We start from the raw sequence: 17243 nt of genomic DNA, 5'->3' as shown, positions 1-17243 counted from the left end.
TCGGTTTGAAACCTCGTTGTGGACACTCATCTAAAACGTGTAATTTCATATAATAAAATTACATTTTTCAGTTTCTGTAAAAAGTTTTTTTTAAAAAGTCTCCATCATCCCACCCCGTAACAGTACACATTAAGTGCTATAAGCAACACGCCCTACTACAAGAAATTACGCAATTTTTTACGTAATAAAAGAAAATACATTTATATGTATAACTAGCGGACCCGACAGACGTTGTACTTCAAAAATTCATTCAAGTCGATCTAGCCGTTTAGTTGTAGTATAGATAAAAACCTAGATACCGACTGCAGCGCGATCTGCCGGGCTGATTTGTAAATCTAAACCATCCAGGGTGCCACCCAAACGCATACAAAACAATCATTCAAATCGGTCCAGCCGTTTAGGAGTTCAGTGACAAACACACGCACAGAAGAAATATATAGGTATATATCGTCGCTGTCAAACCAAAATCTGCTATGTGCAAAAACTCTATTTTGAATTAACGAGTAAAAACATTTTCGTATAAAATTTTATATGAAGGTGAATTTTTAAGAACTATATCAAATGAAAGCTATATATAAATATTAAAGCTATAGACACATGACAGTTTTTTTTATACGGTAGATAGGGCTGTGAACTATACGAAAAGGTCAAAAAGTAAAAAACAGATTTTTGTTTGACGACGACGATATGTAAAGATACAACTACAATATACATGTAATATAAAATCACTAAATAATTTACATACCAGTGTCTTAAATCATTTATTCGAGTTAAAATCAAACTAATATTATAAGTCAACTAGCCGTACTCGCTCGCTTCGCTGCGCATTTAAAATTAGCGTTACTATTTATTGTTATATATTATATATTAGTTATTATTAATAGGGAGTCCAACACTCGTATAAATATTAGCCTATCCATTAAGTACATGTATTTTCTACACAGATACCGTGTTTCAAGTCAATCGGATGCACGGTTCAGTAATTATAACGGAACATCCGTAAAAATCACTGTGGGTCGTGTGTTTATAATAGAAATTCAAACATAATGATAATCAGAAGATACGAAACTGTAATATCACACGAATGTTGGCTGAATACGTAGGTCGCTCTGCTAAGTTAGGCATGGATCATGAAATATTAATTGTTTTCAATACCGAATATCTTTATCGGGATTATGGTTGATGAAAATTATAATTCGGAGGCTGTCACCAGTAAAAGCCACTTTAAGTATTTATCAATATTCTTTGTACGCGATCTCTGATCGGTGAGTGAATGTTTCAGGAATTCAAGATTGGAGTTGTGTTTTTGTTTTAATATTTAAGTGAATTCGAAACTTGCTAATGTTTTGGCCAAGTGAAAGTCGATAACGCTCCTTGGTGATTTTCGCTAATCAATGCTTCGATAAACTAAACATAAAAGATAAACATCTACAAGATGAGCATTGATTTTCATTTATTTTACAGCGGCTGTAAGATATATATAAAATTTCCAATACCCGTATTGCAGGGCGTGTTGTGAGTCCGCACGGGTAGGTACCACCACCTTTCCTATTACTGCCGTGAGGCAGTAATGCGTTTCGGCTTGAAGAGCGGGGCAGCCGTTGTAATGTAAAAACGAGACTTAGAACTCATGTCGTAAACAGTAACTGGGGGGCAGCATTGACGTTGTTAATGTCTATGAGCTCCGGTAACCAATTAACGCCACGTGGGCCGTGAGCTCCTTCCCCCACCTAAGCATTTGACTAGAACGCCAAGATCACATTTATGAAAAATTCATCATAATTCATTTTGACCAGCGAATTCAGTTCCCGTAATATATTACCAGTCTCCCACAATGTGACGCAAAACGCTGTAAAAGTTGTAATGTGATTTGTCTTATAGTTTTATGACCGGCCGGCCACCCGTTTGGCGTCAAAACGATAAAGAATGTTTCTGTAATAATTGTCTAACTACATTGTATTGAAAAACCTTAGGTCAGTTAATAGGTAATGTTCTTTCTGGTCGGCGATATATTCTGTTTAAAGCAGCCTTTCCCAAAATCGGCGATAACGCCCCCTTATGGGCGCTGCAATCCTAAAGGGAGGCGGTAAGAGACCCAGAAAAAAAGGGGGCGTTCTGTAGAGGGTTGGGAGGCAATTGAAGTCGTCGTGGCCTAACGGATAAGACGTCCGGTGCATTCGTGTTGAGCGATGCACCGTGTTCGAATCCCGCAGGCGGGTACCAATTTTTCTAATGAAATACGTACTCAACAAATGTTCACGATTGATTTCCACGGTGAAGGAATAACATCGTGTAATAAAAATGAAACCCGCAAAATTGTAATTTGCGTAATTACTGGTGGTAGGACCTCTTGTGAGTCCGCACGGGTAGGTACCACCACCCTGCCTATTTCTGCCGTGAAGCAGTAATGCGTTTCGGTTTGAAGGGTGGGGCAGCCGTTGTAACTATAATTGAGACCTTAGAACTTATATCTCAAGGTGGGTGGCGCATTTACGTTGTAGATGTCTATGGGCTCCAGTAACCACTTAACACCAGGTGGGCTGTGAGCTCGTCCACTCATCTAAGCAATAAAAAAAAAAAAAAAAAATTTGTAAAATAATCTAGGAGGACTCTTAGACATCGACTGAGCTCTCGCTATAATGGTTTGTAGTAGGTGAGAAAATGGGGGCGCTAAAACATAATTTATTCTCAAAGTGGGCAGTAGACAAAATAAGTTTGGGAGCCCCTGGTTTAAAGCAATGAATGTATTGAATTTAAAATTTGAAAAATAATAATCGTAAAGTTTTTTTTATCACAAACTCAGGGACTATTATAGTGGTTAACGGGGCCCATAGATATCTTTCAAACTAGAATCCCCGATTGCGTTGCGCTAGAAGTAAACAGGACAATGTCATTTGTCCATGCGAAATTCCAATTAATTTTAGATGAATAATTAAATCAAAATCTGATTTGGGTGATATATTTTTAGTATAATTAAAAATCCATTGTCAAACTAGATAAATTAATAAAAACGAAACAGGGTTAAAACATTAAAATAAACACTTTATAATTACGAATACAAAACGAAAAATGAGGATATCAACAATGAAATTAAATTCATATTATAATATGTATTATTAAGGATGAATCAAAAAATGACGGGTCAGATATTAATAGAATTTAAATTAGATTAAATGAGAAGCAGTAACTTTCAAATAAAAATAATTATAAAAATCGATTTATATATAAAAGTTCCGAGAGACATATAAGAAAATCAGAAACAGTCGAATTGAGAACCTCCTAATTATTAAAATGTCTAATTCTGTCGTCGCAAATAAATATATCCTAATTTGTAAACAGTTGAATAAGTCAAATTTAAACTGAAGTTTAGAAGCGGTGTAATTCGTGAAGATTTCTAAACTTCCCTTTGACCATTAACTTGAGGTATTCCTCTATATGAAAGTATTTGAAGGCGCATTTTGTTCGCATAGTTGCAAAATACTTGCAAACTTCTCACTTAGATTTTAAATAGAAAAAAACTGCTTATTGAAATTTCGTGTAGCTCATAAACATTACCAAGGTTCCTTGGCTTATCAGACTACATAAGAAGCTCAAAGTCTGCATTGTGTTTCATATCTGATTGACTTTAATACTGTAGATGAGCAACAACTTAACTCACAATTATTCTTGTAATCTTAATTCCAAATTTTAAAGGAAAAAGTGAACGAAATCATATCTCTACCAGGGCCCTGAAACTGCGATACTTTAAGACAAATATATTTTTGTATGGAAACTATTGACATCTTGTAGCGGATGTCCTTAAGCTTATATGTTGTCAAAGTTTAGACATTTCATTATTGTATAACAATAACAAAACACAGAAAAAAAATCATACAAGTCTCTATAGACAAATTGATTAAATTTTATCAATTTGTGGTTTCTGAAAATTTACAAGAATCTTCATTATCAATAAAATATAGTATAGGTAATATGTTACTGCCATCTACATGAGCAATGAGAAACTAATCGAAGCCAAGACATCTTGTGGCCGACGCCCGTAAACATTTTTGTTGAGTGCTTGAGTTGCTTATCTATAACTAATTTATGTGTATTATCTATGGTCCCTACTGAAGTGAAGTGGTTACCGTATCCCTTAAAATAATCCCTTCTTAAATTCCCTTAATATATAATCCCTTATATATAACGCAATAACGCCACCAATTTTTTAAGTCTCAGTTCTATAGCACAAAACTTTTTTTTTTTTATTGCCTTTGAAGGCAGACGAGCATACGGCCCACCTGATGGTAAGTGGTTACCGTCGCCCATGGACTTCAGCAATGCCAGGGGCAGAGCCAAGCCGCCGCCTACCGAAAACTCTACCTTTCACTTTCAAACTAGACTGCTTCTACGCTACAGAGATATGCAAGATTGTGGAGCATATTCGTGTCGGCTCACAAGGCACCCTTACATATTATGTGCATGATACTATATACCAATTATCTTAGAGATTACAACTCAAGGAACTGTATTAATATATACCTATTATCCTGTTCGATGACGTCCAGCCTTCCAAGCCAGAAAGGGTACTTCGCGAAAATAGGCAGTATGGTATCATCAGTAAATTAAGGGGATACTTGGTAGGAAGAATTAGGGAAGGGAAACGTAATTGAGCAGATGCTGTCCTTAAAGACGATTTTATTTAATGTAGTTGCTTACAGCAGCTAAAGGTAACGATGGCTACTTACACATTTCTCCCGTAGAATAATCGAACAGATAATTGCTTTTATAGGAAGCTCTGCATTCTAAGAATTTATTCCATCCAGTTTTCCATTTATTTGCCAAAGGAAAACACTGACCTAACTAATCACTGTTCTCTTATATTTATGAGGTTAAATGGAGCTTTTAAGTACGAAGCTCCCTCAAGTCTAATTATTCGGTAGCGTGAGTATGTCCCAGCTTATTACCTCTAATGTGTCTATTATGATGATTAACTAATCAACTCAGAGGGACGATATTGTCCACATTTGTCACCTACACATTCAAATAATATTATACTTATTATTACATTATTATAAATGACAGAATTTCGAAAATAAAAGGGCAGGTTTTATGTTTGGTATTCATATCTCTTGGACAGCCTAACTGATATGTAGCTTATCGAATTTTATAATGAAAAATCGAATGTATTTTTTTTATTTCACAACTTAGGTGATCGACTTCAAAATCTAATTTCTGTTTCACCATCTTTGTGGAGATGCTACCTGGTCATTGTTGCTCATTGGATATTGGCAATTTCAGAGACGGCCCGATTTACCGTCGCTTTGTGTACAAAAAAAGGGTGCGTGTACTTATGTACGCGCGTAAGAATCTATACTTTATTTTTATTCAATTTATTTCTTTTTTTTATTTAAATTTTAATCAATTTGAAAAAAAATCGATTAAACGACATCCTCAAACACGCATATTGGACATCCCTTTTCTTGACATCGTATAAATTCGGTAATTATCGGTACGGTTCGGAAAGTTCACCTGCGGCTATATTCAGACTCGCCAAGATACGTCGGTCGTATTGTAATGGGCGATTTAGTAGGCAACTTCATTCTGTTAATTTTGTGTCACGGTGCGCGCGCATCGTAAAATTTCACTCTCATAAATTTTTCATAACGCGCCTAAAGTAGTATAACTTCAAAAACCTATGTTCTTTGTCGAGTAACTTTGCTTTTAAGTAATCTTACCTTTATACATACCGTTTGAATGGCCGTAAATAATATTTAACTAGCAATAAATATGAATTAACTGAAATCAAAAATTAAGTATTCGGAAATATTTACATTATACCAAGTTTTGTTGCTACAAAAATACACCCACAAAGATTAGCAGATCTATTTCTAAAATTTGCACTATTATGATTCAATGCAGTAACAATGTTTTGCTCGACGTTTCTTCATATTTCTCGATCCAATCAAGTGTCATTCGCTATTAACACATCGCTGAATCGGTTAATAACTAATTACGGTGCTACGCTTGGCTAATTATTCGAAGCGATGAACCGTTCTAACGTTATTATTTTAATAGAATGTGTTAGCTAGCTGTCACTGTCGTTCCTATTTATAGCACGTGGAATTGTTTTTAGAATTATTTTAGTTCCATTGATTTAGATATTCCATAGATACATAGTTTCATGCATTCGTTTTTTAGAATTAATTTATTTCTTATGCTATTCATGTACATGCTTCGTTTAAATCACAAACTAGTCCATTGATTACATCTGAAGGTATAATATAATATTAAGTATGTAGCACGCTTATGAGTCTAAATATTTTAGTGGGGTTTTACTTTAGATCTGTTGTAATAGTGATAGGTATCAGTTCTCTTCTGTTCCCGATTGCTGGGTATAAATAGTTGGGTAGATTAGATCCCGACTTCTGGGTGTCAAGTAAGTTACCTGAGCCCATAGATATCAACAAGGTAAATGCCACGACAAATTTCGAAACATGAGTTTTAAGCCTCAGTTTTACTGTATAATGGCTATCAAACCAAAATGTTTAATGCGTGAAGGTAGAAATGGGCAGGGACCTGTAAGAAGTGGCCTGGAGTATAGGAAATTACTAATATCATAACATTCAGATACGTATCAAGCTTTAGTGTTTTTGTGAATTGGGCGTAATGTGTAATAATAATAAAGTCATTTAATCCAAATCTCACTCTCGATTTATAACACAGTGTTTGTTAGTAAGTTATTGCTTAAAATTAAAAAGGTTACTAATTAAAAAGGTTATGTCATCAGCCCATCGTCTGCATTCTCGACCAACATTCCTTTTCCCCATTGGTCCTTTCCACCGTGTGGCTTCAATGGTCCATCTTTTGTCTGGCGTAATGTAACACAATAAAATATGAACTAATGAGAGATATACTGCTTCGAGAGAAAACGGAAGGCGCTTGTCTTTACAATACACTGCGGTTTCACGTTAAGCAAATATGTAAAAAATAGTAAAATAATATCGTTATACCCGTGTTTTTACACCCTGTATATTACTTAAGCGTTTTTTTAAATAGGGCTGTCTCAATTTTTTTTATTGCTGAGATGGTAGATGAGCTCACAGGCCAACTGGTGTTAAGTAGTTACTGGAGCCCATAGACATCTACAACGTAAATGCGCCAGCCAGCTTAATATATTAGTTCTAAGATCTCAGTATAATTATAACGGCTGCCCGACCTTTCAAATCGAAACTCATTACTGCTTCACGGCAGAAATAGGCAGGGTGGTGGTACCTACCCGCACTGACTCACAAGAGGTCCTACCACCGGTAAAATATTGTGGCACATAAAGCAGTTTTTTAACAATATAGTTCCATAAAACTTTTACACGCGTATTGAGAATTTAAGTGATAGTTTAAGGTCATGATGGTTATAGCATTATTTTACTGTGCACTCAATGCCTTAGACGTCATCGTTCATTAGAAATGTTCGAATGTTTTCGCTTGTTATCATCAAATTTTAATTAATATTACGAAACGTAATCTGTGAATCGCGCGTATCGTGCAGCGATAACATTAGTTTATTTTAACGGTTCAACGCATTTAATAAGTCACTCGAGTATGCTAATTTTACAACATGTTCGATTACTGTTAGCCAGTTATAACGTTATTATCTAGATGCTGTTTCGATAAAGAGATTGTGATTGTTATTTGTGTGTGAACGGATTTAGATAAGTATGTTTTTGTTTTACCTTAAATCTCGTGTTACTTTTGTGCTTAGAATGGAAAGTAACTACCTACATTTTTTCGAGAAATGGCTTGTTTGTTGATATTTATAATTTATTAAGTATGAAACTTTTGATCTTAGCTCTAATTTATTTATTTATTTTATTTTATACTTATTGTACACAAAAAGAAAATACAATAAAACAGATTTAAAGAATGTATAAGTACTATGTACAAAGGCGAGCTTAACTCATTCATTAGTTTATTTAACATGATCTTTTATCATGATCTTAGCTCTAGCTTTGCTTTTGCATTTGATAAGTTACTTATGGTCTACTTAACGTAATATTTGACATTGATTCATACTGATCGTTGTAACAAGATATATTATTTATAGGGCTCTTATAAAATAGTAATTCATTCATAATTTAAAAACAAATAAAAAACGAAATGATTTTACTTATTTCCGACTTGTCAATAGAACGGATAATTTTACGGCTAATGTCTTGAGTTGTTTCGCCGGAAGTAGATTAACACGATTAAATCGATGATCGTATCTTGGTCGTATCACAGTTAGCGCTGGATACAAAGTTACATCGATAACGATAAATTGGCAGGATTGACCGTCGTGACGTCGATGCGGCCGGGGACCGTGTCGATCCGGAATTGTTAGACCGCGCCGTCCGACTCCTCTGGCTGGAGAAGTTAGACCGCATTTACTCCTACCACACCCGACCAAGGTACGAAAATCGATGTTTCACGCCATCGATAGAAAGCACGTGCCTAATCGATGTTCATGCATGGTCTTCTGCTAAGCGTAAAATAGCGATTAGACGTAAAATAACACTGTTGAATAAGCTATGCTATTTTTAAATAACACAAAGTTTAGGGAATGTCGTACTGTTTGATTTCGAGTAAGATTGAAGATGTCTCAACACACTGATGTTTCTTTCTTCTGATTGCACTGCATGAACTATATACTTAGTCTGCCCATAAATACTGTTACAATTAAAAATAAACAAAATATTACATTTGAATTTGGAATCTGTCATTTTTATATAATTTTTCATTGAGTTTTCTCATTTTGGCGCCAATACATTGTACAATATTTTGCGATATTAAAATGGAGTGGGGTGATAAAGAGAACCGAATCGCTGTGATTGCATTACACAAAGTAGGTATGGAGCCAAATGCAATTTTTAAAACTCTCCATACGCTTGGTATTAGTAAAATGTTTGTGTACCGGGCTATTAATAGGTGCAATGAGACCTCCTCTGCTTGTGACAGAAAAAGATCTGGCCGTCCACGTAGTGTTTGTACGAAAAAGGTGGTCAAAGTAGTAAGGGAAAGAATTCGAAGAAATCCTGTCCGAAAGCAAAATATTTTATCTCGGGAGATGAAGATAGCACCTAGAACCATGTCGCGTATTTTAAAAGATGACTTAGACCTATAAGAGACGTACTGGTCATTTCTTAACTGATAATTTAAAAGAGAATAGGGTGGTAAAATCGAAACAACTACTGAAGCGGTACGCTAAGGGAGGTCATAGAAAATTTTTGTTTACGGATGAGAAAATTTTTACAATTGAGCAACATTTTAACAAACTAAATGACCGTATTTATGCTCAAAGCTTTAAAGAAGCTTCCCAATTAGTCGATAGAGTGCAACGTGGGCACTATCCGACTTCAGTGATGGTTTGGTGGGGTATTAGCTATGAAAGAGTGACTGAGCCATACTTTTGTGAAAAAGGTATCAAAACATCGGCACAAGTGTATCAAGATACCATTCTTGAGAAGGTAGTGAAGCCCCTTAACAACACCATGTTCAATAATCAAGAATGGTCCTTTCAGCAAGACTCGGCGCCAGGTCATAAAGCTCGGTCTACGCAGTCTTGGTTGGAAACGAACGTTTCGGACTTTATCAGAGCTGAAGACTGGCCGTCGTCTAGTCCCGATCTTAATCCGCTGGATTATGATTTATGGTCAGTCTTAGAGAGTACAGCTTGCTCTAAACGCCATGATAATTTGGAGTCCCTAAAACAATCCGTACGATTGGCAGTGAAAAATTTTCCCATGGAAAGAGTGCGTGCTTCTATTGATAACTGGCCTCAACGTTTAAAGAACTGAATTGCAGCCAATGGAGACCACTTCGAATAAGCTTTTTATACTTTAAATTGTTTTATATTTATGTATTAAACTAACACACTGTAAAAGCAATAAATGTCATTTGCAATAGAATTTTTTTTTCCTTTGTAACAGTATTTATGGCCAGACTAAGTATATATCTAGAATGTTCTCGGGTTTTGGTGACTTAAGGGCAAGCCCTACGAAATCTTTCACGGGATTATCTTCGCGTTAATGTTTTCAATTCTAAGTTTGGTTTCATGTAAATTACTATCGCGCCTTACATGATGTCGTGAAATGATTTGTTTCAAACAAAATTTTTATAGGTGTGTTTTATTCACACCATACTTAGAAAATGTAATAATATTAATAAAACAATTAATAAATGTTTTTATTTCGTCTACAGGTTCGGAAAGCGCTCGGACACGTACACGAATTGGGCTAAAGATGTTGAGGTAAGTAAACAATTTTCATATATGGTTTTTTTTAAATTACAATAGTAGGTGATAAGTACAATAGGTAGGTGTTGTTTATTTGTATCATTATTATTTCCATAGTGTTGGTTTATTATATGTATGTAAGTATGTATATTTGTATGTAAATCAAATAGTTACTTTTTTTTTAATTGCTTAGATGGGTAGATAAGCTCACAGCCCACCTGGTGTTAAGTGTTAAGTTACCGGGGCCCATAGACATCTACAACGTAAATGCGCCACACACCTTGAGATATAAGTTCTAAGGTCTCCGTATCGTTACAACGGCTGCCCAACCCTTATAGAAAATAGGCAGGGCGGTGGTACCTACTCGTGTGGGCTCACAAGAGGTCCTACCACCATTACGCAAATTATAATTTTGCAGGTTTTATTTTTATTACACGATGTTATTCCTTCACCGTGGAAATCAATCGTGAACATTTGTTGAGTACGTATTTCATTAGAAAAATTGGTACCCGCCTGAGATTCGAACACCGTTGCATCGCTCAACATGAATGCACCGGACGTCTTATCCGTTAGGCCACGACGACTTCAAAACTTTTTGCTCTCTCTAGGTGAGATTTGCCCGATAGCCTCCGCTATTACTACCATCAGTATCAGAGCCAGTACAGTTGGTACAGCTGTTAAGCTTTACAATTGAAACATATAATTCACGTCTTAAGGTGGATGGCAAAATTCAAATTGACGTATAGTGGGCGTCCGCGTCGGCTTCAGGTTCGTTCACACTTTCATACAAAAAAAAATTAGCTTCATGAAATTATATTGAAAAAACAACTTATTGTACATGTTTAGTACGAGTAATTTTAATACGTAAACATTTTATTAAATTTTTGAGAATACATCAATTTAATCTACAACACCTTTGATTATAGCGAGTCGTAAATATAATTAAAAAAACTTTTTTTTTTTTTTTATTGCCTATGACGATAGCCTTGAGAGGCTATTTCAGCTTCGCCCTAACGTGTGTAGGTGAGCTCACGGGGCTCAAACCGGAGTGTTCCTAACACTGACCCTAGCAAGAGCAGTGCTTCGCAGAATCTACCGCCGCATCGGAAACGCGACCCACTGAGAAGATACGGCGAGAAACTCAGTGGGCTGTGTCTATGGGTTAATTCGCTCGTCGAGCCCTTCGTCGCAAGCGACGGGTTCGACGAGAACGGTGACCGGTGCTTGTGGTGCCTAAAAGCACCGTTAATGGATCAGGAGGATCCGAAATGACGTGTTTTGGGCGACGTCGACTGCTTTCCATTCTGTCCGCAGGATCGGGAATGTAGTTTCCAGCGGCCACGACAAGAGAGTTTTCATTTTGTGCCGCCTTCTCAAAGTGACTTTTATTGTTACTGACGCTTCGAATGCTCTACAGTTTTCATCAACAACTCAAACGTAAATGCGGTTTTGATTATGAAGTATCATCTCTTCCAATGAGAACCGTGAAATAAAGCAATAAATTACCAATCGCTTCGTCTCCTTCTATTATTATGAGGTTTTACGTGAAGCGTGAAGATGCGTTCGTTCAGTGAATGTTTTCTTACTTACTCACGAGTTATTCGCGGACGGGCGGGCTCCTTAAAAAAACAGGAAAACCTTCTGAAAATGGAAACTCCAATTGAAATTCTGTAGCCTATTTTTTATTTTTGTTTTGTTCACGAGTTAGTTAGAAGTGGTTTCTTAAATTGTTTGCTTCCTAAATGATGACAGCTATTTATTCGAAGCTAAAACAAATGGCGGCTTGGCTTTGCCCTGGTATTGCTGATGTCCGTGAGCTGCGGTAAGCATTCACCATAAAATGGACCGTATGCTCGCCTGCATAGAGAGGCAATTGAAAAAATATCGATGTTGTATGTTTACGTCGATTCATTATTATATCAGTTTGTTTATCGGGAAAAAATCAGACCCAGTATCAGTAGTAGTAATAGTATAAACTACGAGTCATATTTAAGAGGACGATAGTGCATGACTATGCAAAATAGTCAGTTTACACGCCGAATAACGGTTCAATTTTGACATAAAATAACAAAAAAATACGCGCTAAATTCGGCAAACGCAAATCGTTTACTGTGTGATTGTTTACCAAAATAAATAAATTATATATAATAATATTTTTGTCGTTTTCATTTTTAGGAACAGTTCGTTTATATCGTGAATAACTGTTTCAATTTTGTCGCAAACTCAAGTTACAATGATGAAATTAACGAAACGAGACGTGATCGGACATTTGAGATATTCTATCAATAATTTAATGGAGTGTTCCTTACGTCGGGGTATCTTTGGGAATTGAACGCGCTACCCCCGGGGCATTCGGTGCTTTGAGGTGTTTGTGAATAACAATTTCGTTTGAATTGAATTAATTTAGTTGTTTGGTAAATTTTGTGAATTCTATTGGGTATAATTTTATCGGTATAACTGCCAATGCTAACATCAATAACTATAGACATAGAGCTGAATAGAGCAGTAGCCAAAATTTTAGCTGATCAATATGATAGAGGGCATACATTTAAGTATGCCTTCGGCGATAATTACCATTAATTAAATTTTTTATGAGTGTATTTCAATCAGTCTAAGACATGAAGCTGTTTTGCTGTCTTTTGTCGCAAAGATTGATCGCCATTATAAATATTGGTTTTGGTCTTGGTATTGTTATATTCAAAATCAAGTATCAAGCATCTGCATTCTAAGGTAAAAATCTATTGATTTTAAGAGAAGGAAATTGATCAAAATGGTCGTAACATAATTTTCCACAAATACTTCATTTAAAATATCAAGGATTGAGTTGTAATAAAAAGGTTGTTGACTGAAAGAACACAGATTGCTGATAAGGAATAATTAACTTTCGGAAAATATGGAATTGCTTAGATTCAATGGAGATCTGACAACGGTCAAACTTTTGATAGACTGAGATGTAGATAGTTCTTTTGCTAGTGTAATAGAATGAGGAACAGAGACAGTGAGACGTCGCAAAGGCCAAGGAATTTTTCGCCGCTTAAGTGCCACTCGGTATTAGCTGGCAGTACCGAGATATTCTGATTAACCGTCAAAGATTTAAAGAAGGGATTTTGATTTGAATTTGAATTTGCTTGGGGGAGGCCTATTTTCAGCAGTGGACGTCAGTGAGCTGACAGATTTAAAGAAGATAGCTGATAGATTTAAAGAAGAACGCACGGATGCTGTACCGGAGAAACAGGCGCGATTAAACTACGCAGTAAGTGATAACAAAAGCCCTACGGTCAGTGTTCCTAAAAGGTACCTGTCAATGCGCTCTTGTTTCTCTGGTCAAACATAACCAGAAGACTCGTTTTCGGTGAGAAAGTCTTGAAAATCACTTGCTCGTAAGTCGAAGTGCGGTCAAGAATGCTAACGGTTCGCCGTTGTGTAACAAATTTAGGAATATTGGGGGTCCGTTCTAATATTTTTGAGCATTCATTTATGCTTCATGATTAGCTTATTATTAGATTTATTAAATCTGCGGAAAAAGGCGTTTTCTTAAAAATCTAACAGTTTATGCTAGACAGACAGCACACTTGGTTCAATAGCAATGTTAATATTTCCAATGAACTTTCTATACAAAGATGCTTTGCACGCAAGAAACAGCAACCTCTATTTCAATCAAAATCTTAATCCCTAATAATTTCAGAACCATTTTAAGAGGAACCTTCAAATATTAACGTATTCAATATAAAATTAATACTTCCGTCTCAGAATCGGATGCTTTGTTGAGCGGTAACGCTTAGACTTTTGATTTAGCAACGATTTCATTGTAATCCTTAATGATAACATATGAATCCGATTAATTGTACCATTTAATGTTATTTGAATTGAATGAATTAAAAATAATTACAATTCATTTAAATCTTGCTGAAGGCTACTTTCGGACTAAGCCTTGATGATAGGGTAAGATTTGCCGATTCATAATAATAATATATTTGTATTGATTGTGATTGATTGTTCTGATAAACACTTTTTTTTTTATTTATTGCTTAGCTGTGTGGACGAGCTCACAGCCCACCTGATGTTAAGTGGTTACTGGAGCCCATAGACATCTACAACGTAAATGCGCCACACACCTTGAGATATAGTTCTAAGGTCTCAGTATAGTCACAACGGCTGCTCCACCCTTCAAACCGAAACGCATTACTGCTTCACGGCAGAAATAGGCGGGGCGGTGGTACCTACCCGTGCGGACTCACAAGAGGTCCTACCACCAGTAATTACGCAAATTATAATTTTGCGGGTTTCATTTTTATTACACGATGTTATTCCTTCACCGTGGAAGTCAATCGTGAACATTTCTTGAGTACGTATTTCATTAGAAAAATTGGTACCCGCCTGCGGGATTCGAACACCGGTGCATCGCTTCAACACGAATGCACCGGACGTCTTATCCGTTAGGCCACGACGACCACAAAATCACTTACAATAAACATAACACAATTCAGGCTTAAGAAGCTAGCTATCCCAAAAGCTTATCAGATCGAAGGAATTATGAAAATTAGTGTCACACCATAAACTACTAACAATACAATGATTGACTGCTAGACCTGGAATCATAGAACCATTTTCCAAATTTATTAAACATTCGTTTTCTTTTTGTCAGGGTGCTTTATATTTATGGGTGTAATTCCCAGTGTTTGGTTCCCATAGTAAGTCTTAGTTTAGGGCAAGGTAGCCTTGAGTGAAGAGAATAAAATATATGCACATTCCATATCTGTACATGCTCTGGGCAAGCGCATAGCAGATTCGCATATATAATCGAGGAGTGAAAGATTATGTGATTTAGGCTTACCCCCATCAAATAGTTGCAAAAGTTTTTTTGTTATGATACTTTTTTTCTAATTTCAAACTCTAAGTGGTTCTCATGTAGTTTCAAATATGTCGCTTAAGCCTTGCACCCCTTTAAATATTATTTTAATAAAACGCAACGTATCGACTAAACAGTAAAACCTTTAGCGCTCGCGCAAATTTATGCTTCTCCTTTAATATTTCACTAAATTAATTATTCACATTATTAGAATTGGGATTTGTTGGTCGTTTTCACGGATTCTGCTATTCAAACGAGTCGAGTATCGTGGACGCAGGGTCGAAATCGGGAATTCTTTTTGGATGTTAACATTACACCTTGTGAAAAAAAAAGACATGAAAAATTTTTTTACGAATTTTAATTGTTACCTTGCCGTTGCTTGTCTAATATGATCTTATTTTTGTACAAAGTAAATTTCTAGTAGGTATGCAAACTTTTACGATTTATATGTAACTAGCGACCCGCCCTCGCTTCGCTTCGGAAACTGTAATTTATTATTGATTTCTCCACCGCTTAATGGATGTTATTATACATATAAACCTTCCTCTTCAATCACTCTATCTATTAAAAAACCGGATCAAAATCCGTTGCGTAGTTTTAAAGATTTAAGCATACATAGGGATATAGGGACAGAGAAAGCGACTTTGTTTTATACTATGTAGTGAAGTGATGGATAAAGTTGATAGATTTTGTTCGACGAAATTCTAAATTACTAAATACGTCCCTGTTCATCTCCTTCTTAAGCTTTACATCTGTGCCCTCCATCTTTACGACCCTTCGGAATGAAATCAAGTTCTACAGGTTATTTGTTAGTCATTAACAAAGTGTGTTGATTTTTTTTTTCGCCAAATCTAAGCATTATTTTTGAAATGGCTGTAAAATCATAGGTGTCTTTAGGTAGACAATAGATTAGTGGTCTTATTAATAAATTGGGATGGCCAAATAATGTCGTGTTTGTCTTTGTTGATTCACTAATGGAAAAACAAAAATGAGGGACAATTTACTCTTAAGATAATTTAATATTTCTTTTGCTCGTGACTAGTTCGCTTAGATGTGATAATATTGTTTTACTTCTTAGGGATTACTGTGTTTTTATTCCTAAGAGCTATGTTTTTATATTCGACCCATTTTATTCGTGTGTATCTAACTGGACATAGAACTGGACTCAGAATCGAATCCTCAAAATTTATTTTTCATTTTAATTAAAAAAAAACCATTACAATATGAGATCTATTTAAAAGTTCGATTTCATAAAAATTGGGATTTTAATTGAATTTCAAAATATTTACTGTGAGTTTATAACCTTCAGTTGGTTGGGACGAATTTTGTGACAAGTGAAGTATTGTTAATAGTATTACCCACCCATTTATTACCTACCCTTCGAGGTTACAATATGCCTTACCGCCATCAAATGTGGGTTGTCGATCGCAGAATGCTGATATGCTGCTCCGCTTTTACGGGTGAAACTCTTAGTTGCTATTAGAGACAGACAGAGCCTTCAATATGATGATCCAACTATTAATAAATGTGAAAGTTTGTCAAGATGTTTGGATGCTTGTTACTCGTTGCTACTATTACGCATAAACCGTTAAAACTTGGACTAAAATTGGCGCATAGACCATTTCCTGTATGAACGCATACGATACTTTTTAGTCCGGTAACGTGTGCTCTTCGCAGATCAACTTTAACTGATATATTAACAAAACTGTAGTTATGATCTTCATCACTAAATAGCGCTGTCTTAACCGTAATGCGTTTGACAATGCTTTTTTGTTTTTAAGGTATTAAGGATTGGTGGAGTGTCTGCGGTTTATGAGACAATAATGCAATGATTACTTCCAGATTACGATTAATTGTAAGAATAGGTATTGTTGACAATGAATCTTAATAAAATCCAGAGTCAAACGTTGAGAGGGGCGAGAACTCATCAGGGCGTTCCTTGTTGTTTTGTGAAAGTTGCTTTTTCGGTGGTGAAGTGAAGCTGCGGGCATAGGCTAAGAATGTATTCTATCATTAGAAATTACTGGTGGTAGGACCTCTTGTGAGTCCGCGCGGGTAGGTACCACCACCCTGCCTATTTCTGCCGTGAAGCAGCAATGCGTTTCGGTTTGAAGGGTGGGGCAGCCGTTGTAACTATACTTGAGACCTT

General features: G+C 36.0%; 1 protein-coding gene across 1 annotated transcript in view; it reads left to right on the top strand.

Annotated features, from left to right (window-relative positions):
• Nucleotides 1-17243, top strand: part of NPF1 (neuropeptide F 1) — a 48057-nt gene that overhangs the window by 28532 nt on the left and 2282 nt on the right. The window contains exons 3-4 of the mRNA XM_028187746.2: nucleotides 8300-8422; nucleotides 10212-10260. Of these exons, the coding sequence (XP_028043547.1) occupies nucleotides 8300-8422; nucleotides 10212-10260 (172 nt within the window). The remainder of the gene's footprint in view (nucleotides 1-8299; nucleotides 8423-10211; nucleotides 10261-17243) is intronic.

Source organism: Bombyx mandarina, chromosome 06 (genome assembly GCF_030267445.1).
Source record: "Bombyx mandarina strain Sakado chromosome 06, ASM3026744v2".
Classification (NCBI taxonomy): Eukaryota; Metazoa; Arthropoda; class Insecta; order Lepidoptera; family Bombycidae; genus Bombyx; species Bombyx mandarina.
This window is presented reverse-complemented; position numbering and strand designations above follow the sequence as displayed.